Source organism: Puma concolor, chromosome A3 (assembly GCF_028749965.1).
Source record: "Puma concolor isolate L17-30 chromosome A3, mPumCon1.1.hap2, whole genome shotgun sequence".
NCBI classification, from domain to species: Eukaryota; Metazoa; Chordata; class Mammalia; order Carnivora; family Felidae; genus Puma; species Puma concolor.
The window spans coordinates 61,217,206-61,240,293 of record NC_141669.1 but is presented as its reverse complement, the minus strand read 5'-3'; the positions used below and the strand labels follow the sequence as shown (position 1 = coordinate 61,240,293).

At 41.8% G+C, this 23,088-nt stretch overlaps 1 protein-coding gene and 1 long non-coding RNA gene across 3 annotated transcripts in view; both read right to left on the bottom strand.

The window, feature by feature from the left end:
- FAM161A (FAM161 centrosomal protein A) overlaps positions 1 to 12,471 on the bottom strand; it is a 28,781-nt gene extending 16,310 nt beyond the window's left edge. For both annotated transcript variants that reach the window (XM_025932404.2, XM_025932405.2), the window contains exons 1-2: positions 12,190 to 12,471; positions 764 to 1,002 (exon numbers count right to left, since the gene is read on the bottom strand). In XM_025932404.2, the coding sequence (XP_025788189.1) occupies positions 764 to 1,002; positions 12,190 to 12,375 (425 nt within the window). In that variant the 5' untranslated portion in view covers positions 12,376 to 12,471. The remainder of the gene's footprint in view (positions 1 to 763; positions 1,003 to 12,189) is intronic.
- A 9,686-nt stretch (positions 12,472 to 22,157) lies between these two features.
- The window catches only part of LOC147582489 (uncharacterized), a 433,267-nt gene continuing 432,336 nt past the window's right edge, over positions 22,158 to 23,088 (bottom strand). The window contains exon 2 of the long non-coding RNA XR_015249196.1: positions 22,158 to 22,904. This is a non-coding gene — a long non-coding RNA (uncharacterized LOC147582489). The remainder of the gene's footprint in view (positions 22,905 to 23,088) is intronic.

The following is a 23,088-nucleotide window of genomic DNA, read 5'->3' as shown; positions in this document are numbered from 1 at the left end:
GCACAATTAGCACTGACCAACTAGATGAGTTAAGAGACTTGCCTCAAGTTTCAAAACAAGAGAGTTTACGGTAGAAATGGGTCCAGGAATTACAGACGATTTTGAAAACCTGAACAAGATTTATATCTTAGATCTGAACACTTTGTACTTTATATTTACACACACACACACAGATATACACATACATACTATAAATATATATATGTATATATGTGTGTGTATATATATATACATATATGTGTGTGTATATATATGTATATATATATACACATACATGTGTGTGTATATATATGTATATATATATATACATACATATATAACTTTTTTTAAGTACCAGAAGCTGGAAAGTTTATTAAAGTGAAAAGTATACTCTTGAGATATTAAGGGGAGGGGGATAAAGAGAGAGAGAGCAGAGTCGTACTTTGTATTTTTAATGATCTCATGTTAATCCACATACTGTAAACGGCTTTTAAAATTAAATTTTAATTTTTATCATTTAAAAATGGCCAGACTAAATATTTTGATACATAGCTACAGTTCTGTGAGTGGCAGGTCAGAGAGAAAAGACTAAATGACCACCAAATGACTCTCAAAACAAGAAGCCATTGGTGGATAAGCCATTACCCATTTTGAATAAAATCCAACCTCTGTATGTCATTAAAAGTACAAAGGGACAGTAGAGAGAAGATATTCTGAGATAGTTTTGTTCTGCACTTTTAAGTATACATTTTACAGCCCACAAATAATACATGTACAAACTTACCTGGAAGAGACACTAGAAGCTTCTTCCCTGATGATCACTGGCTGAACTTCCTTTAAATTTAATTTATTCTGGTACATTTTCTCTAATTTTGCCATAGTTTCCAAGTGGGCAGCTTTCAGCTCTTCTAGTTTCCTAAAATAGTCTTCATTAGAGTGGTAAACATCAGAGAAGTCCACAAAGTCCTCACCACTTATATGTGTTTGTCCATCCACCTCGGAAATGTTAGTGTTAATATTAGTCTGGTAGGAAGGAAAAAAAAAAAACCTGTTACATGGTATTTCGAATTGAAAGACAAATTAAAATGACACCAATTCCCAATGTTGCTTCTTAAAGTGTACACTTAATTAGTGTTATATGTTACTTGTGGGCTACATACATATAATGGATTCTAAGTTACTTGTGGGCTATGTACATTTTCCCCTAATGACATTTTATTAAGAATGAGAAAGAGGGGCACCTGGGTGGCTAAGTCAATTAAGCATCTGACCCTTGATCTCAGCTCAGGTCATAATCTCAGAGTCGTGGGATCTGGTCCTGAGTCAGGCTCTATGCTGACAGCGTGGAGCCTGCTTGGGATTCTCTCTCTCCCTCTCTCTCTGCCCCTCCCCTGCTCATTCACATGCACTCTCTCTCTCAAAATAAATAATCATTAAAAAAAAAAAAAAAAAGAATGAGATAGATAGATATCAAATTGCCAGAAAATAAATGCTATTTAATTCATTTTATAAATGATGGTTAGATTCCCAGGTCATGTACTAACTCATATACGATAATAGAATAGAACCAAACCATCCTTTATAAACAACCTCCTTCTGAATTATACTTTTTTTTTCTCAAGGAAAGTCCTTTATTTATTTTTGTTTTTTAGAAAGAGAGAGAGCATGTTAGCAGGGGAGAGGGGCAGAGGGAGAAAGAGAGAGCATCCTAAGCAGGCTCCACGCTCAACACGGAACTGATGTGGGGCTCGATCTCACAGGATCAGAAGCCTGGAAAGAGAGGTTAGGGTAAGCAGGAAATGGTTCGTTCCTACTTCTCATGACCTGAGCCCAAATCAAGAGTCTGATGCTTAACCAACTAAATGAGATGAAGAAAAACAGTTCTTCCTGCTGCAAACCAGCCAAAACAGCCCCAAACCCTTCCCTAGCTGGGCTCCTACAGTGTTGGCCCTGAGGGTGTGCCTTTGGAGAAAAGATAGGGAAAGGGAAAAGTCAGGGAAATGAGAGAATGAGGACAGGGGAATGGAGGGAACTTCTCATTGGTTCACTAAGGAGCCAGAGAGAAGGACACCTATATGCCTCAGGACAAAACAGGAAGTGGGGGGCGGTAGGAGAGACCATCAGAACAGCAACTTCTGTGGGCAACAAAAACAATAGCTCCCATGGGTGACAGGGACTGTCAGAGTGACAAGAGAACAAGAGCAGTATAGTATCATAACTACACATAGCACAGCTATGCTATATACAGGTCATGCCTAGAAGGGTCTGACTGGTCTTCCTCTCTCACTCTTTTCACACACCTTCCAAAGTTCTTTAACTTTAAGTACTAAAAAGGTAAAACCCCATTTTCTCTGTAAAGAAAATAATTTTAATATTTCTCAGTTGAGATACAGGTTAAATTATTTATGATGCTATGCATAAAAGACTGCCGATCATGGTTTTAAATTTAACCCAGAGCATGAAATAGACTGAAAGTGAAAAAAGCAGGTTTGCCATAGAAAACTATAGATCAAATCTGATAAGATTCTAGAAAAGCGAGTAGCTTCTCCCAACAGAAAAATTCATAAAATCAGCTGTCTACAAATAGTTATAGGTATGGGCTTTTTTTTAATGGACTAAAAACAGTGTACAAGAGGCCAGTGCTGTACCACTTGGGGTAACCTAAAACAAATGAAGGAAAACAAGTTTTCTTTGAAAGAATTGGTAAGCAGAAATTCATTACCAATGAATTTATGACTCAGAGAATTGCTTTATATATGCCCTACAACTCAAGTAAGAGAGTTTTCTGATATCTTCTGCTGTTTCTGTATGTGCTCCTCACCATTACTTAGCTGTGGGGATGAGAACTTTGTTAATTTCCTCATTCATTAACTTTTTGGAGACAACCAGCATTCAGCTGGCTGCTAAAGATACAAATCAGATAAAAACTCTACCTTAGAGAAGCTTCTGGCTAGTTTACCAGAGGACATGTACACAAATCAACAGCAGACTGAATGAGACAGACAGAACTCTTGACTCCTGTTCAGTTGAACAGGGAGACAGAAGAGTCACCATGTTTGTCACTCTATAAGACACCATGAAAGCTCACAGAAAGAATGCCTAATTCTGACTAGGGGGAAAGAAGAGGCAGAATTTGCAGAGGTGAGCCAGACTGGAGACATAAAGTTGGATGAGGACAAAGTGTGCCAGAGACCAAGGAAGCAGTGAAAGACAAAGAAATTTGAGGCACAGTGCTAGAACATTCATTGTATATTATTATACCCTGTGGCAATGCAACTAGCAGGTAGTATGATCTCAAGGAAACCAAGGCTCAGAGGAGTTAGGTGACCTGCCTGCAGTCACACAGCTAGGAAGTAGCAGAGCTGGTATTCAATCCCAAATCTGTTAGGCTCCAAAGGCACACCAAAGTCCTCCCAAGGACAGGAGAGGTTTTTTAGCCACAAGAGGAAGGAAAAGGCATTATGTGTTCAGAGAGGGAGTCTGAGCAGGGGTGGGAAATTGGGTATATGGAGCCCAAGGGAGGGTGGGAAACAAAGTGAAAAAGGCAAGTTGAAAGCCCCAACCAAGAGTCCAGGTTGCCAGGCCATAGCCAAGAGGAGCCTTGAAGGATGTGAGCAGAGGAGTAACACCATGATGATCAGGAGTCTTCGCAGCAAGTAGGAGGAGGGAGTGAAAGAAAGCTAGGTTGGCAGCAGTTAATGGGCTATTGCAAAGGTCTGAGTTAGAGATATTAAGGGCAAAATGAAGGGAGCAGCACCAGGGACAAAAGAAAGGAGGCCTGATAATGGCCTGGATTGTGGGCAATAAAGTAAAAAGCTTTCTGTGTGGAGTGCTGTCTAGGTACATGACGGTGCTGTCATTCATCAACACAGGGAATACCGCGGCAGACAGTGTTTTAGGGAAAGGGAACTAATCTCTGTCTTAGACACACTAAGTTTGAGGGGAGAGTAGGGCAGCCAGATGTCCAGGAAACCACAATGCACACAGAAGTGACAGGTACAGCCTTGGATGTGGATATGGTTGCAGAGCGATGAGAGACAAGAACCTGAGGATGGAAATGTTGGCAAACACCAACATTTAATTTTTTTTTTTCAACGTTTTTATTTATTTTTGGGACAGAGAGAGACAGAGCATGAACGGGGGAGGGGCAGAGAGAGAGGGAGACACAGAATCGGAAACAGGCTCCAGGCTCCGAGCCATCAGCCCAGAGCCCGACGCGGGGCTCGAACTCACGGACCGCGAGATCGTGACCTGGCTGAAGTCGGACGCTTAACCGACTGCGCCACCCAGGCGCCCCACCACCAACATTTAAATAAGCAGGGAGAGGAGGACTGATATAAAGGAGAAAGTGACACAAAGACCAAGTGATAAGAGTATTCAAATAAAAGGAGCTTTAGTTTGGTTTGAGTTTGGAAGATAAAGCAAGGCTTCCTGGAAGAGGTGATATTTGAGATGAGTCAAAGAATGGAAGAATCCAGAGGGTCAAAGACAGTGAAGGGGGAAAAAGGAAAGGGGTATTCCAGATGAAGCTAAATGACATTAGCCAAAGCAGCAGGGGTAGGTGACATGGTGGGGAGCAAAGTGCAGGATAAGAGGGGAGTAAAATGCATAAAGCAGTTTTGGGGACAAAGCCTGAAAATGGAGGTTAGGGTAAGCAGGAAATGGTTCCCACTTCTCATCTAACTACTGGCTCCTAAACCACTCACTCACTGGTCACCTGGTTTCAGCCCCCCTATAATCCTTCAATAAGAAACAGTTGTATGGAAGTTAAATAACTTCAGTTTTATCATGCCTTGGGAGAAAGATAATAGGCATGGTGTCAGAATTCTCATCCAAGCCTAGGTTCTGCACTTCTGTGACATGGGCACTATCAGTTTTATGATACATAAAATAGATGTGCCAGGTGTTAAAACTATTGTTTCTTGGCTCCAATGCCACCCAGAATTCTATACCCTGTTATGTGATGTTGGGGATGGGACTCCACAAAGAATGTTTCTGCTTTGCCAGCTGTTCCCCAGTAGACTCTAAAAATAAATAAATATATAAGACTAGAGGGAAACTGCAAAGCTGGAGGAGGAAGAAGGGACTTTATCCCTTTCTGTTAGTTCTCTGTCTGCTGAGTCTCTCTAGCAGTAGTTCATTCTAGCAGCGGTAACTGACTCCAGTTTGCAGTTTTTCCAATGTTCACAGAATCAGCAAAATCACCTCAGGACCTTTGCACTTGGTGTTCCTTCTCCCTGGGATGCTCTTCCTTCAGGTATTTGCACAGCCCACTTGCTCACTCCTTCAGGTGTTAATGAAATGTCATCTTCTTAACAAGATTTCACTGACTACCCTATTTGAAATTACAACCTCTCCCCCCTGCCCCCCTTTTCTGCTTTATTTTTGTCATAAATATTCACTTCCAACTGACATCTACATGAAGTTACTTATTTGAGTACCATATACCTTGCCTCCCTACCAAAAAATAAGTATCACAAAGGCAATGATTTATCTGTTTTGTTTGTGGCTGTGCTCCCAATGTCTAGAAAAGTATTTGGCCAATGGCAGATACTCAAGAAATATTTGTTGGATGAATGATTATAAGCTAAAAAAAAAAAAAATTAAGTTTACACAGAGGGAAGACAGGTATTCCCTCACATAGGACTGAATCATTTGAAGAAATACTGGCTGCCCTAAAGAGCTATATTCTAATCCACATTAAGGAAAGGGCTTATTTTCCAAAGACTACAATTAATATTCCAAAGAACTATTTTTAGGCAAAAACTTCCGTGTGCTCTTCATTCATTCTTTTAGAACGTGCCTTAAAAGGAGGCCTTATAAGAATCATTTTCACAAAAAGGATAAAATGTATTTGGACCTGGAAAAACTGTTTGAAAAATTATAGAAGGATTAACTAGCTTCTAACAAGATGGAACCGTAATCTCTACAAAGTAATCTCTACAAAGTATACTTAGGCATTGACTTTGGCATACTATCCACTCCATTTCAGCTTAATACTTCAAACTTTTCAGATAAACTGATCTCAAAACATTTTATCTAAAACAGACAAATGGTGGGGCGACTGGGTGGTTCAGTAGGTTAAGCATCGGACTTTGGCTCAGACCACGATCTCACAGTCCATGAGTTTGAGCCCTGCATCGGGCTCTGTGCTGACAGCTCAGAGCCTGGAGCCCGGAACCTGCTTTGGATCTATGTCTCCTCTCTCCACCCCTTTCCCAGCTCACACTCTGTGTCTCTCTCTCTCTCTCAAAAATAAATAAACATTAAAAAAAATTTAAGACAAAAACAGATGAATGGTTAATAAGCAACTTCTAATCATCTCCATACAATATTTGGTATATAGAAAATATTTAGTAAATCAAATAACTTAGGCCAAAGACATTATTTTCCAAGAACCTAAAATAGTACCCTTTCCCTTTAATTGTTCAGCTTTCTATGGAATGCTGTACATGCAGCAGCCACCAGATTAGAGGATAATCTTCCCTAGATTGGCTTGACCTATTTAGATGATGACTCCTTGTAGCACGTTACTTCATTAGTAACTAGCAATGTCAATTATTTTTGTGCTATAATTCTATCTAGTATCATCTGCAGTTCCAGAATTTTTATTTAAAAACTTTTTTGCACTGAAAAGATTTCTAAGGGATAAGGTAGATCTATATATGCTAACATGGATAAACCCCCCAGTAAATGTAAGAGAAAAAGCAAGCTGCAGAACAATATGTATAAATAAAACATGACCATATAGGGGCGCCTGGGTGGCTCAGTCGGTTGAGTCTCCGACTTCAGCTCAGGTCAGGATCTCACGGTCTGTGAGTTTGAGCCCCGCGTCGGGCTCTGTGCTAACAGCTCACAGCCTGGAGCCTGTTTTGGATGCTATGTCTCCCTCTCTCTTTGACCCTCCCCCGTTCATGCTCTGTCTGTGTCTCAAAAATAAATAAACATTAAAAAAATTTTTTTAAAAATGTGACCATATATTAAAATATTATGTACATAGGAGATAGGAGGAAGCCCAAAAGACTATACATCCAGTTTTATTTTTTAATTTTTTTAATATTTATTTTGACAGAGGGAGACAGAGTATGAGCAAGGGAGGGCCAGAGAGAGGGAGACACAGAATCCAAAGCAGGCTCCAGGTTCTGAGCTGTCAGCACAGAGCCCAACCCAGGGCTCAAACCATGAACCGTGAGAACATGACCTAAGCTGAAGTCAGACGCCTGACTGAGCCACTCCAGGTGCCCCAACTATACATCAGTTTTAAAACAGTAGCTACTAATGGGGGTTGGGGTAGTCAGATTTTCTTTTTGGGGGGAGAGGTGTTAAAAGGGCCTACACCTTATTTGTAGCATTTGATAGACATATTTTTTAAGATATTATTTTTGGGGCACCTGGGTGGTTCAGTCAGTTAAGCATCCAACTTTTGGTTTCAGCTCAGGTCCAGATCTCGTGGTTCGTGGGTTCAAGCCCCACATTGGGCTCCCTGCTGCCACTGCCGATGTGAAGCCTGCTTGGGATTCTCTCACTCTTCACTCTCTCTCTGCCCCTCCCCTGCTTGCATGTGCTTGCTCTCTCTCTCTCAAAATAAATAAATAAACCTGAAAAAAATTTTATTTTTAAGTAATCTCTACACCAAACATGGGGCTCGAACTCACAACCCTGAGATCAAGAGTTGGATGCTCCACCGAATGAGCCAACCTGGAACCCCTGTAGCTGAAATTTTAAAAGGAGAACGTGTTCATGTATTACTTCCATAATTAAAATGTAACTTAAAAAAATAAAATGAAGGTTTTGTGAATACTAATACTAGAGTAAAACTGGACAATTTCTAATGGATACTTGGTGTGCCTGGCACCTCCACACATACTCCTGGAGCAATACTCCAGCAATTGTCCTCCCCCAGCAATACTGCTTACCTTTCTTTCCCTTGCTCTTCTACTACTCTCACACCCAGCCCCCAACTACCCATGATAACTCTTCTATTTCTTTGAGAGGACAGAAACCATCAGAGGGAAGTTCACTCATCTTCCCACCTACAAGACTGCCCATTTTTGTGCCCTTTTTCTCCTTCGCTCCTGTTTCAGGGATGAAATTTCCCTTCCCTTAGCAGCATTTAACCCTTTCCCTCATCACCAAAGCCAATGAATAGGAAACTTGCACACCTTGCTGACCACTGTAGCTGGTCCTTAATGTCTTTTGCCCCCTTTTTCTCTACCTATCAAATGCTAAGTTCTTTTTTTTTTTTTTTTTAAGTTTATTTATTTATTTTGAGAGAGGCAGAGACAGCATGAGTCGGGGGAGGGGGACAGAGAGGGGGAGAGAGAATCCCAAGCAGGCTCTATGCTGTCAGCGCAGAGCCCAATGAGGGGCTCGAACTCACCAAACTGTGAGATTATGACCTGAACCCAAATCAAGAGAGTCGGAGGCTTAATCAACTGAGCCACCCAGGCACCCTTGTTTAAAAAAAAAAAGGGGCGCCTGGGTGGCACAGTCGGTTAAGCGTCCGACTTCAGCCAGGTCACGATCTCGCGGTCCGTGAGTTCGAGCCCCGCGTCGGGCTCTGGGCTGATGGCTCAGAGCCTGGAGCCTGTTTCCGATTCTGTGTCTCCCTCTCTCTCTGCCCCTCCCCCGTTCATGCTCGGTCTCTCTCTGTCCCAAAAATAAATAAACGTTGAAAAAAAAAATTAAAAAAAAAAAATATATATATATATATATTTTTTTTTATACAAAGTCTGATTTATTTGAGAGAGAGAGAGCATGAGCAGGGAAGGGGCAGGGTGAGACAGTGAGACAGTGAGAGAGAGAGAATCCCAAACAGGCTCTGCGCTGTCAGTGCGAACCGTTGAGATCATGACCTGAGCTGAAATGAAGAGTCAGATGCTTGACCGACTGAGCCACCCAGGTGCTCCTTAATATGTATATATATATATATATATATTTTTTTTTTAGTAGGCTTGTGAGAAGGGAGATGATTCATTTTCAGAAATACCAAATAAAAGCTGAGCTGTCTAGTTAACAGTAGGTTTACAACCTATCGAAAATATGTACGAACCCTCCCCAACAATGGAGTCCCAAACCTTCACTTCACTTCATGGTTCTTTTTCCTTTCTCCATTTCATGGGCTTATTTTCACAGGCTTTACAGTGAGTATGTGCCAAAGAACAAAGGGAGGAGGGACTGAAAGTCTCTGTGTCACCTTAGGGAATGTGCATTTGCCCCTCCCCTGGTGGCACTCGGTCCCTCTCTCTCTCTGAGGGGCAGAGAGAGAGGGAGACTTAGAATCCAAAACAGGCTCCAGGCTCTAGGCTGTCAGCACAGAGCCTGATGCAGGGCTCGAAGTCACAAACCATAATATCATGACCTGAGCCAGTGGATGCTGAACTGACTGAGCCACCCAGATACCCCTTAAATGCTAGGTTCTTAAGAGTTCTATACTAGGCCCCTTCTCTTCTTTCTCTGTACTCTCTCCTTTAGTGACTTCATCCATTCCCATTGTCTTTAAAATGCTGAAAACTCCCAGACAGAAATCTATAGTGCAGACCCCAGGACTATGATTTCATAGGCCCAACTGCTTCCTACACATTTCCACTTGGTAGTTTCATAGGCATCTCAGAATCAAGGAAATCTCAGTTCCCACCCAGACTGTACACCTATTCCTCTCCAGTTATCCCCAATTAAATAATGGCATTCCTTTCTATACACCTGGTCAAACCAGGAACCTGGGAATGAGCATTCTTGATTCCTTCCTCTTCCTTAGCTTTCACGTCCGATCTAACAGTAAATCCTATCCATTCTAGAGAAATCTGTCCACTTCTTGCCATGTCCCCTGGCCTAGGTCCAAGCTACCACCTTTGGCCCCTAAATCACTACAACAGCCTCCTAACCAATCCCTTACTTCTGCTTTGTCAAAGTCTCCAATAATTCTCCACAAAGCCACCAAGTCATCTTTTAAAAACGTAAAAAGAAACATGCCAGATCTCTTAAGTCTCATAGGACATCCTGATGTACCAACAATAAACACTACACTTATCTTGGTCTAAAAGGCCCTGAATGATCAGGCCCAGCTAACCTCTCCAAACTCATCTCTCCTTGCCTCTCCTCTCCTCTCAGCTCCCCTCCCGTCTCCCACTCTCTCTTTTCAGATCCTTAATCACACAAAGCTCTCTTTCAGTCTCAGGGCATCTGCACACGCTGTTCCCTCTGCCTGGAATGAGTGCTTTTTCTGCCCCTACTCTTCAAATCGTTGCTTTTTCTCATCTACCAGGCATCAACTTAAATGTTAACTCATTTAAGCAGAAGCAGGTGCCCGACTACTTTTTTTAATCATAGAAGCCTGTTCATTTCTTAGCTGGTAATTCTCATCTTATAATCATTTGACTATTCATTTTGTATTTGTGACAATGTGATCTATGTCTGTTTCATTCACAACTAAATAGTCAGTGACTAGCACTTAATAACTGCTTGATATTTTTTGAAAAAGGTTAAATGTGAATTAAAGAATATTGTTTTACCCATGTCATCATCAATCACATAACAGGGCCTATGAAGTGCTATCTCCAACTGAAGCTAGATTCAGAGAACTGGCCTCAGAGCCCAATATGGGCACAGGAAGTATACCTGCAACTACAGAAATGACTGACTCCTATACCACAGCAAGCCAAAGGAGAATTTAATCTTTGGGCAAGTTGTTCAAATGACAGTCTCACCGGCAGCTGTTATTATTAATACAAATTTACATAAATCATTCTTTAGATATGACACACATTTTCTCACTTGGTTCTCCTAATATCCTGGTGAGACAAAAGAGATATTATAGTTTTTTTACATACAAGAAAGAGAGTTATATCGTAATATCACTTAGCAAATGGCAGAGAATGGATCCTAATCCGACTCCCAATCCTTTTCCTCTATTCAAATCTTTTCCCTCCATCACTTTGCTCCCTTTGCTGGCTACTGAGATTTGTGTTGTGGGGAAACTTTATCATGAGTGAAACTGTTCCCAGGACTCTGACGCTGGTTCTTGTTCAGGGTCTTAATCTGCTTTACTTTACACCTCAAGTAGTTTATCTGTCGGTGAAATACTGACCATAAAAGATGTTGCTACAGATTTTCTTTTCTTTTTTTAAACATTTTATTTTATTTTATTTTAACGTTTATTTATTTTTGAGACAGAGAGAGAGCATGAACCGGGGAGGGTCAGAGAGAGGGAGACACAGAATCCGAAACAGGCTTCAGGCTCTGAGCTGTCAGCACAGAGCCCGACGCGGGGCTCAAACCCAGGGACCACGAGATCATGACCTGAGCCGAAGTCAGCCGCCCAACTGACTGAGCCACCCAGGCGCCCCCAGATTTTCTTATTAACAGTTTTAGTGTAAAAAGGTTAGAATTCCAAAATATCCAGTGATTTTCATTAGTCATAGGCCATAATGTTTTGTATCTGAGAATCTTTAGACAAATAGTGCTAATAATCATTAACTGGGGGTAAGGAAGTTAATATCTGCACATGAGAATTAAAATTCAATGTTCCAGTCTTTTAAGCGAAGAGAATAAATGGCAGACTCGGCCCTCTACCTGATGGGCAGGTTCAGGACACATGTGACGCTGAAAATTGGTCAGTGAAAAGCCTGTCTCACCCTGAGGAGTTGTTTAGGAAACTAGAACCTCGGTAGTTTGCTTCTCTGGATGCTTAACTTTAATCTGTATATGATCTGCCCACTGAACTCTTCAATGGTTTTAAACACCGCCTCTCATGGGCAGTGTTACAATGCACTAATAACCAAGACTTTAAGGCGACAATTAAACACACCTGACAGCACAGCGGATTCACCTGAGTTTTATGGGCTATCCGCTATTGAGGACATCAGTTTTCCCCAAGTTGAAAAGAAAAAGAAATAACTATGCCCAACAGATGCTGGAGCAAAAGGAATAAACTTCTGTACTCTGTACTCTCTAGAAATAAAGTAAATGCTCTCCAAGAAATTTTTACAACAACCTCTTCGGTGAAAATTAAAAAATTTCTCAACGCCTCGGTTTAGAGTAGTTTCCGTGGGGGGGGGGGGGGCAGAAAGAAGGTGGCGGGCCAGATTTACTGTGTAGGGAGGAGCTGGACAGGGCGCCGCGTTTCCCAGCCTCACTTTGCCGGAACGCCAACCAACCCCCACCTGCACCCGGCGGACGCCCAGCCCCCGCCACCTCCCGCCCCCGCATTACCCGCGCCCGCGCCGGCCGCACTTCCTTCTCCTCCTCTTCGTCTTTCTCCTCCTCCACGGCCTCCGCCCCCAGAGCCTCTAAAGGTTCTTCGCGTTCGTACTGGGCGACCTGCGCTCCGGTGCTGGGATTTACCGGGGTTTGGAGACTGGAGGCCGCCAGCGTCGCCGCTCGGTGTGAGGCGGCCATTGCCTCCCCGCTGAGGCCTGTGCGCCCGCGCGGGCCTGCAGTGGGGAAGCTGGCTCGGCCTCCGGCAACCGGGCGGCTCCTTGGGGCGGGCGGTTACTAAGGGCTCGGTAACTAGGGACGCTACAGGGACCGCCAGGGGCCAAAAGGCCTTCAAACTTCCCTCTGGCTGCGGGAAACCCGAGATGAGCGTCTCTGGATAGTGGGAGTGAGTACTAAATCTTTGAAGGTTTAGAGGGTTGGCGGGCAGAACAGGGCACCTCTTCGCCAGCTTCGCGCTTCACCGCCTAAATGCACACTTCTCACATTACACCAATGAACCAGCTCGTTTTGTAGGAAAAAAAAAAAGCGCATTTTCATTCATTGAAATAACACTTTAGGAGGAGACGGCGTCTGAAGAGGAAAGCAGATGTTATTGTGTGGCAATCTCAGAACAGAGGCAAGGTTTGCATCTGTTAATCTAACATGGCTCCCCTGGGAGCCAGAGACTGGGAAGGACTGAGGTATATTCTACTTTGATTGACTTGAGCGCTAGCAGCAATCAACCAATCCGAAGGAGGCTTCTAGTTACCACATGGGTTTTTTTCTTGGTTTGACCAATAAAAGTCCAGAGTTGGGTGGGGCCTGGCCCACCAAACAGTGAGTGGTAGTGTAGGTGTAGGAACCAGGTGTTCGCTGGTTGGTTCCATCCCCTTCATCGTGGTGGGGTTGAAGGGTGCAAACGCCGAACACTAACCACAAACACACCCCATCAACAGCTCCCACTTGGTATTTGGGCATTTCAAATGGTGACTTCCCTCTACGTCAGGTGGCTGTAAGAGAGGCCTAGCCTTAAAATAGGTGTGTTGAAGTCTAAGTCCCTACTACCTCAGTCTGAGGCTGCTCCTACCCTCACCTCCCTATCCTTCAGCCTCCTTCAGCCTCCTTCAGCCCCAGCCCTACAACCAGCCATAGCCACCATGAAGTTAAGGTATAGTGATAACTAGAACCTACGTATCTCCAAGGTCTGAGCCCTGTTTTTTAATCTTTTCTTTCTTTCCTTCATTCCTTCCTTTTTCTTTTTCTTCCTTCCTCCCTTCCTTCCTTCCTTTCTTCTTTCTTTCTTTCTTTCTTTCTTTCTTTCTTTCTTTCTTTCTTTCTTTCTTTCTTTCTTTCTTTCTTTCTTTCTTTCTACCAAGCTTTACACCCATCATGGGGCTTGAACTCATGACCCCAAGATAAAGAGTGGCAGGCTCTCCTTACTGAGCCAGTGCCCCTGAACCCTTTTTTACCAAGCCTTTCTTGTTGACAGGGCTGGAGTGTGAGCACCTGCAAAATCCCCCACTTTCCCACCTCCTTCAGGCTGTTCTTTGTTTTGGCTAAGACTTGCTTTGCACACTGGAACAGATGCTGGCTGGATTCTGAGCAGAAGCCAGAGCTAGAAGCTCATAAGGTATGGACGCCCCAAGTGACCAGAATAGGGACTTCTAGTCATTCGCATGCAGATGGTTCTATGGCCACAGGTGCCCCTTTCGGGATTTAGTGTAAGCCTGACCCCAAACAGCAAGACAAGACTCCATACCGAAGCACGGCAAGTGGAAGATTAGAATATAATAGAAGGAATGAGTGTGGAGGACACTGTCATGTATCTAAGTAGAAGAGCGGAAAAGTTTCCACTCACCAACAATATTCTAAATTTGAAGATATATAATGATATAGCTGCAAAGTATATAGAGCAGAAATGGACAGACAGATCTACAAGAACAGAATAACAAATCTTACATCATCACAAGAAGAACTTTCATACTTTTGTATTGAGAGGTAACCTACCTAGTGAAGAGAATAGATCTTAATGCATAGTTGGATGAATTTTGACAAGTGCATACACTCATGAAATCGTACCCCTATTAAGATATAGAACATTTCCATCATCCCAGAAAGCTCTCTTGTGCCCCTTCCCAGCCTATTGTCCATTCCATCCCCTTGACTGTTCTAGAACTTCATATAAATGGAATCATAAAGTATGTACTCTTTTGGGCTTTCAGAGTTTTTGCTCAGCATACTAATTTCTTTTTATATTCATTCATGTTGTGTATATGAGCAGTCTGTTCCTTTTAAAGTGCTGAATAGTATTTCTTACTGAAAGAGACAATAGTTTTCCAATACTGGAAGTATTTTCATTTTTAAATTTTTTTGTGCTGTCCATAATGTAATAGTTACAGATAAGGAATATTCTTAAATTTAATCTGCACTATTAGCATTGTCTTTTTTCACTTTTTAGGGGTTGTTTTTTTTTTTTTTTTGAATAAATTTGTATGCTTTTCTTTTTTTCCTAAATGTTTATTTTGAGAGAGAGAGCATGAGCAGGACAGGGACAGAGGGAGAGAGAGGGAGAGAGAGAATCCCAAGCAGGCTCCTCGCTGTCAGCGCAGAGCCTGACTTGGGGCTTGATCCCCCAAACCATGAGATCATGACCTGAGCTGAAATCATTCAACAGTCAGACACCCAACCATCTTAATCATCCAGGAACCCCTCTTTTTCACTTTTTAAAGTTTATCCATTTACCTGTTGATGGTTACTTGGGTTGTTTCTTTTTTTTTTTTTTTTTTCTCTCCTAGTTTGGTTCTTACAAGAAGCAGACACCAAAAAGGAGTTAGAAATGCAAGAGATTTACTGGGAAAATTCCTATGAAAGATAAAAGGAGTAGGAAAAGTCTTCAGGCCAAGATACAATCTGATACTTTAGGAAAGAGCAGGAAAGGAGAATAATTATGTAGGAGGAGTTTAAAACTGCAGTGTAATGCTAAGAAAGTCTTAGCCAGCTAAAAAGAGAGCTCCAGCATAAAGATTGTTCATGGAAGAGTTCTACAATGGTCAGAAATGACCAGACCCCACTAGTCCTGCCATCTCAATCATTGGCTAGAGCTCCCTGGAAAGAGCATGTTTTGGGATCGAACACTTTGGAGAATCGTTAAGTGCCATGGCTGGCTGCCAGCTGTCAGGAGTGGAATGCTGATAAATGGTTAATGACTACCTGTCCGGGGGAAGGTGAGTAAGTGATTGAGCGTGTGTGTGTGTGTGCGTGTGTGTGTTTTACAACTTTTATAAATTACAGTCCTGCATTGAGCAAGTCTGTCAGCCATCTTCCAACAGCATTTGCTCACTTCCTATCTCTATGTGTCACATTTTGGTGGTTCTCACAATATGTCAAACTTTTAAAACTATTATATTTGTTATGGTGATCTGTGATCAGTGATTATAACTCCATGAAACCTCAGATGACGGTTAGCATTTTTTAGCAATAAAGTATTTTTTAATTAAGGTATATACTTTTTAAAAGACATAATGCTATTGCATACTTAATAGACTACAGTATGATGTAAATATAACTTTTATTTATTTATTTAAATAAAACTTTTATATGTACTAGGTAGGAAACCAAAAAATTCATATGACTTGCTTTATTTTATTTTATTTTAATTTTTTTTTAACGTTTTTATTTATTTTTGAGACAGAGAGAGACAGAGCATGAACGGGGGAGGGACAGAGAGAGAGGGAGACACAGAATCGGAAGCAGGCTCCAGGCTCTGAGCCATCAGCCCAGAGACTGACGCGGGGCTCGAACTCACGGACCGTGAGATTGTGACCTGAGTTGAAGTCGGACGCTCAACCGACTGAGCCTCCCAGGTGCCTCGCTTTATTTTATTTTAAGATTTGCTTTTTGCAGTGGTCTGGAACCAAACCACCAATATCTCCAAGGTATGCCTGTATAAAGGGTTGTAGCCCATAACTTCTAAATAAAATACACTATACTCTTTAATATTACTTTCATTTTTTTTCATATTGAATTCTTTTTATTTACTATTAGTATTTTTAAATTTACATTCAAGTTAGTTATCATATAGTGCAACAATGATTTCAGGAGTAGATTCCATAATGCCCCTTACCCATTTAGCCCATGCCCCCTCCCACAACCCCTCCAGTAACCCTCTGTTTGTTCTCCATATTCAAGAGTCTCTTATGTTTTTTCCCCTCCCTGTTTTCATATTCTTTTTGCTTCCCTTCCCTTGTGTTCATCTGTTTTGTATCCTAAAGTCCTCATATGAGTGAATTCATGTGATATTTATCTTTCTGACTAATTTCACTTAGCATAATACCCTCTAGTTCCATCCATGTAGTTGCAAATGGCAAGATTTCATTCTTTTTGATTGCTGCGTAATACTCCATTGTGTGTGTGTGTGTATACACCACATCTTCTTTATCCATTCATCCATTGATGGACATTTGGGCTCTTTCCATACTTTGGCTATTGTCTGTAGTGCTGCTATAAACATTGGGGTGCATGTACCCCTTCGAAACAGCACACCTGTATCCCTTGGATAAATACCTAGTAGTGCAATTGCTGGGTTATAGGGTAGTTCTATTTTTAATTGAGGAACCTCTGTACTGTTTTCCAGAGTGGCTGCACCAGTTTGCATTCCCACCAGCAGTGCAAAAGATATCCCGTCTCCCCGCATCCTTGTCAACATCTGTTCTTGCCTAAGTTGTTAATGTTAGCGATTCTGACAGGTGTGAGGTGGTATCTCATTGCGGTCTTGATTTGTATTTCCCTGATGAGTGAAGTTGAGCATTTTTTCATGTGTCTGTTGGCCATCTGGATGTCTTCTTTGGAGATGTGTCTATTCATGTCTTTTGCCCATTTCTTCCCTGGATTATTTGGTTTTTGGGTGTTTGATAAGTTCTTTACAGATTTTGGATACTAACCCTTTATCTGATAGGTCGTTTGCAAATATCTGCTCCCATTCCGTCGGTTGCCTTTTAGTTTTGCTGATTGTTTCCTTAGCTGTGCAGAAGATTTTTTATTTAATGAGGTCCCAATAGATCATTTTTGCTTTTGTTTCCCTTGCCTCTGGAGACGTGTTGAGTAAGAAGTTGCTGAGGCAAAGGTCAAAGAGGTTTCACGTGCTTTCTCGTCAAGGATTTTCATGGCTTCCTGTCTTACGTTCAGGTCTTTCATCCGTTTTGAGTTTATTTTTGTGTATAGTGTAAGAAAGTGGTCCAGGTTCATTTTTCTGCATGTCGCTGTCCAGTTTTCCCAGCACCACTTGCTGAAGAGACTGTCTTTATTGCATTGGATATTCTTTCCTGCTTTGTCAAAGATTAGTTGGCCATACATTGTGTGTCCATTCCTGGGTTCTTTATTCTGTTCCATTGATCTGAGTGTCTGTTTTTGTGCCATATATTTAACTCTTCTATCTGTAGCCTACCTACAGTTGCAATTGATCAACAGTGTAGTTCCAAAATGAATGTTGGTTGATCCTTACGTTTAATGAGATGAAAGTGAACCATTCAAGATGTATGTCACAATTTCACTTGTTTGTCAAAGTTGTGAGACCTTCTTTGCTGAAGTAGATTAAATACTTTTCTAATACTGGAAGAATTTTCCTTAATTTTTTTTGTGCTAATCACAATGTAATAGCTGCAGTCACCACAGACTTTTAAGTTTTTCTGCATTATTAGCATTTTCTCCATCACTTTAAGTTTAAAAGACCAATTCATAGGGACCTGGCTGGCTTAGTAGAGCATGCAACTCTTGATCTCTGGGTTGTAAATTTGAACTCCACATTGGGTATAGAGATAGATGGGTGTAGATTACTTAAAAATACAATCTTAAAAAAATTAGGAGCACCTGGGTGCCTCAGTCGGTTAAACATCCAAATCTTGATTTTGGCTCAGATCATGATCTCATGGTTTTTGGGTTTGTGCCCCAACATTGGGCTCTGCACTGACAGTATGCAGCCTGCTTGAAATTCTCAATCTCTCTCTCTCTCTCTCTCTGCCCCTCCCCTGCTGATGCTGTTTCTCAAAATAAATAAACTTTAAACAAATTGTTTTTTTAAAAAAAAAATTAAAATTGTTACCATAAAAATGTTACTGTAAGTTAATATATAATTATATTAATATATTAAGTGGCTTTAAACCAATTAAAATATACACTAAATAAATATAAATGATATATTAAGTATATAAAATAACTTCATAAAGATCTAGCCTGGTGCACTTTGGAATAGGGGAGTGGTGTCAGAACAACATGACCCTGCAATTCTGCAGAACAAGTGCAAAGTAAAATCTTTGCTTCAGCAACAAACAGAAGCTACTAAAGTAGCTGAAATGTGCAATATGCCTAGAAAAATTGGCAGATATGAGCAAAATAAATTTGGAAGTTACAAAGGCTTGGAGAACAAAATGAGTAAAAGAAATCCTTGGGTTTGATGAGAATGTTATAATTGAGTTAAGCCAATCGATTGGAAGTGAAGTACTGAACCAAAATGGAAGATATTCCTTGCACCTGAAGTACATAGTACTGTCACTTTATTAGGTTATAGCAGAGTGAGCATCCCATTATGGCTCTGGCCCAACTCCCTTGGGTATATTTGGAGAATCCAGAACCCAGAATTATGAAAATCATCTGATGGATGATTTTGAATCATCCTTCTACTGATGGAGCTTTTGAATGGAAAATAAAGTGCTAGAGAGCTAAGTTTATGGGAGAACTGTGGCCCATCATCCTACAAGACCATCTGCTTTCCCAGACCTAAAGAAGAAATAAAACAGAGACAGAATGAAAAACAGGCATCTATGAAAAAGCAAGATGAAAACAAAGATAAGAGAGATAAGAAAAAGCAGCTGAGGGACGCCTGGGTGGCTCAGTCGGTTAGGCACTCTACTTCAGTTCAGGTCACGATCTCACAGTTCACAAGTTCCAGCCCCACATTGGGCTCTGTGCTGACAGCTCAGAGCCTGGAGCCTGCTTTGGATTCCGTGTTTCCCTCTCTCTCTGCCCTTCCCTAACTCATGCGCGTGCGCGCGCACACACACACACACACACACACTCTCTCTCTCTCTCTCTCTCAAAAATAAACATAAAAAATTAAAAAAAAAGAAAAAGCAGAGAGAAAAGGGAGAGAATGCTTCTTGAAACCCAGAAAGACTCTAATCCATGTCTCCTTTCCCTAGAAGACAATCCTGCCCAGTCATGAGATAACGTGTAGTCATGTTCAATCTCCCCATCAGAACCAAGAGCCAAGGACCAAGAGTCCTTCCTTGCTCCAGGAAAATAGAAAACTCCAGCACTCTCAGAACCTTTAGGAACAATAAAAAGAACCTTCAGTACAAGTCACCACTTCTACTGGTGACATCCTAAAGTTCCCCTGCCGAAACCTGTACCAGAGCCTATGAAACTTTTCAGAGGGGTGGGGGAGGAAAGGAAAAGGAAAAAAAGACGACTTGACCAAGATCTCACTCTCCTCATACTCCACCTAGAGGGTGCACAGATCCCATCACGATTATATTCATCTAGAAGACCGCCATGCCTGAGGAGGTGGCAGTCTATTTCCTTGAAGAACTCCACCAAGGCTTAGAAGGGAAAGCTCTCCAGTGAGACACAAAAAAGGATTCATCAGCATCCTTGTCTAGGAGTAGCTCATTGTACACTTTGTCTTGTCCAATCAGAAAGAAGCCTCCCAAGAGAGCATCCAGGTCCCTCAAAAACTTGTAGGTTATATCCTTCAGCAAGCCCTCCAACGTGAAGACACCGGCCAACACCTCCAGCAACTCCACCGCCAAAAATTCATCATTCTCCAACACCCCAGCAGCCAGGCTATATCAGAAAAACTCGTGTTTCTGTATCTCCAAGGAGAACTTCAGGTAAAGTGACAAAATATAAAGGTAATAAGCAAAGAGGCCCTCTCGCCAGCCCCGAAGTGGAGAAAAGTAGAATTTTCTGAATCTAAACACCGTAACGGTGGCGAAACGGCTGCTGCAGATTCTGTGCAGTAGAGACACCAAACCAGATGACAAAACCAGCAGTCTTCATCTGACTCTGTTCCTCCTCTTCAGAAAATGATGAGTTACTTACTGAAGAGGTCCCATTTGAGAAATGGTGAGGTAGGTGACTTCGAGGAAGGCCTTTCTCACCACGAAAGCAAAAGGGGAAGGAAGAGGGTTTCCTTGAAGTAGAGGAAGTCCCTCCTCATCACCCAGTAAAGGAATCCATTTTCCTTCTCTCTCTCCTCCTCCTCAGAGGTGCTGGTCTTCATAACACTACACCCCCTTCTCCTACCCCACATCAGTATTCAACATTCCCAAGAATGGTCTCCTCTAAAGCACAGGAGATACCCTTCTTCTCCACATCTTAAATTTTTTTTTTTCAACGTTTATTTATTTTTGGGACAGAGAGAGACAGAGCATGAACGGGGGAGGGGCAGAGAGAGAGGGAGACATAGAATCGGAAACAGGCTCCAGGCTCTGAGCCATCAGCCCAGAGCCCGACGCGGGGCTCAAACTCACGGACCGCGAGATCGTGACCTGGCTGAAGTCGGACGCTTAACCGACTGCACCACCCAGGCGCCCCCTTCTCCACATCTTAAAAAAGGGCATCACTATGTCCACCCAAAGCACAGGGGCTCCCATTCTTCACCTCTCAAAGAAGTCACCACGAGACTTTGCATTGGTATCAAAGCATAGGAAAAGGTCTTCCCTGAGCCAATCTACCTGGGAACAGCATTCCATCTCCTGGTGGTCTCCAGCTCTGCAGACCTCAAGTCCTTACCCCAATTTGACTCAGTCTCCTGAGCCAGTAGCTAAAAACCCCAAGCACCTCCATTCCCTGTCCAGTCTTAAGTCACCCTGTCTAAGCACGTCACCTTTGTTATGGATCAAAAAGACTAAAAGCCTACCATCAGACCCATCACTGGCAAGGAATTCCAAAGGGTATAGAAATGAAAAAAAAGAAAGAGAAAGAAAGAAAAAAAGGACAAGAACCACAAAAGGATAAAAGGAGCAAAACAAGTAGGAAAAAAACAGAAGGAAGAGGCTATGGCTGCAGCTGCTACAGCTATTTTAATTCCTGCAGCCATTGCTGTTCCCACAGCCACATCAGCACAGGAAGAACGAGGAGCAGAGCCAGAGACTAAGGAGACTTAAAGCTGAGGATAACCTTGATAACTTTAAAATCACCTGTGTAGGCCCTGAGATCAATGTGGAAGGCTCAAGTGTCTTCAGTCATAGATGGAAATGTCTGTCATTATGTAAAGTTTATTTGGTCTGTATGCAACTCAATACTGAAATAGCAAAAATGTGTTTGAACTTTATAACATTTGTTGTAATAAATGCTAAGTTGAAGTCTGCGATGTTAATACGGAGGGGAGAGGGCTCCTGGGTGGCTCAGTCCATTAAGCCACCACTGATCATGACCTGAGCTGAAACCAAGAGTTAGATGCTTAACCAGCTGAGCCACCCAGGTGCCCCAACATCTATATATGTTTAAAATAAAACTCTAAAGAAATTAGGAATAAAAGGAAATTTCCTTAACTAAAGGAATCTAACAAAAAATAAAACAAAAATAGCAATTATATTTGATGGTGAAAAGATGGATAAAACAAAGATGCCCACCGTATTAGTTATTTATGTCATGCTGTGTAATGTACTACCCTAAAACAATAAACATTTTTACATCACCTAGTTTCTAAGAGTCAGAAATTTGAGAAATTTGGCTGAATGGTTCGCACTCAGGGTTTCTTGCAAGGGTGTCAAAGTTGTTGATCAGGGATACAGTTATCTCAAGGCTCTATTGAGACTGGAGAATCTGCTTCCAAGCTCACTCATGTAATGGTTGACAGGCCCTAGTTCCTTGCTAGCTATTGGCTGAAAGCCTGTGTCCATAAAGCTTCTCCATAACATAGCAACCTGTTCCTCTCAGATCAAGTAATTTAGGAGAGCAAAAACCAGAGTGTCCAAGGCAGAAGCCACGGTATTTTATAATCTAATCCTGGAAGTGACCTGTCACTTCTGTTCCATGCTTATTGATCATATGCTATCATTAAACCCTGGTACAATGTGGGAGATGGTGGGGGTTACACAAGATTGTGAATACTAGAAGGCAGGAATTATTGGGTGCTACCTCAGAGGCTGGCTCTCACACCGTGATCATTTCCTTTCTGCATTTGTACTCTAGGTCCTAGCCAGCAAGAAAGGAAAGAAAAAGAAACGAAAGGAAGGACTAGAAAGGGTAGGGGGGACTCTCAATACTTACAAATTTATTTATATATCAATACATAATGGTGTGTATAAATAAATAAATAAATAAATAAATAAATAAATAAATAAATAAAAGTTGGGGTGCCTGGATGGCTCAGTCGGTTAAGTGTCTGACTTCGGCCTAGGTCATGATCTCCTGATTTGTGAGTGTGAGCCCTGCGGTGGACTCTGCTCTGCTGATGGCTCAAAGCCTGCTTTGGATTCTGTGTCTCCCTCTCTTTGCCCCTCCCCTGCTCATGCTCTGTCTCTCAAAAATAAATAAATGTTTAAAAAATTGAAAAAAAAAAAAGTTCAAATATAAGTCATTTGGATTAAAGAAAAAGTGTTTTTAAATTTTTTTAAATGTTTATTTTTGAGAGAGGGACAGAAGACAGAGTGAGGGGGTAAGGGGCAGAAAGAAAGGGGAGACAGAATCCGAGGTGGGCTCCAGGTTTGGAACTGTCAGTATATACAGGGCTTTGATATTTTTGTGTAAATGGGGATTTATCAGGGTGATGAGCATACTGGGCCATTTAAAATTCTCAATACTTGTTTAAAACAAACAAACAAACAAACTTAAAGTACCCAGGATTGAGACCTAAACGAATCCATAAGTGAATGTGAATTCATTTTCTCTTCTTATACAGGTCAAGAATATCAG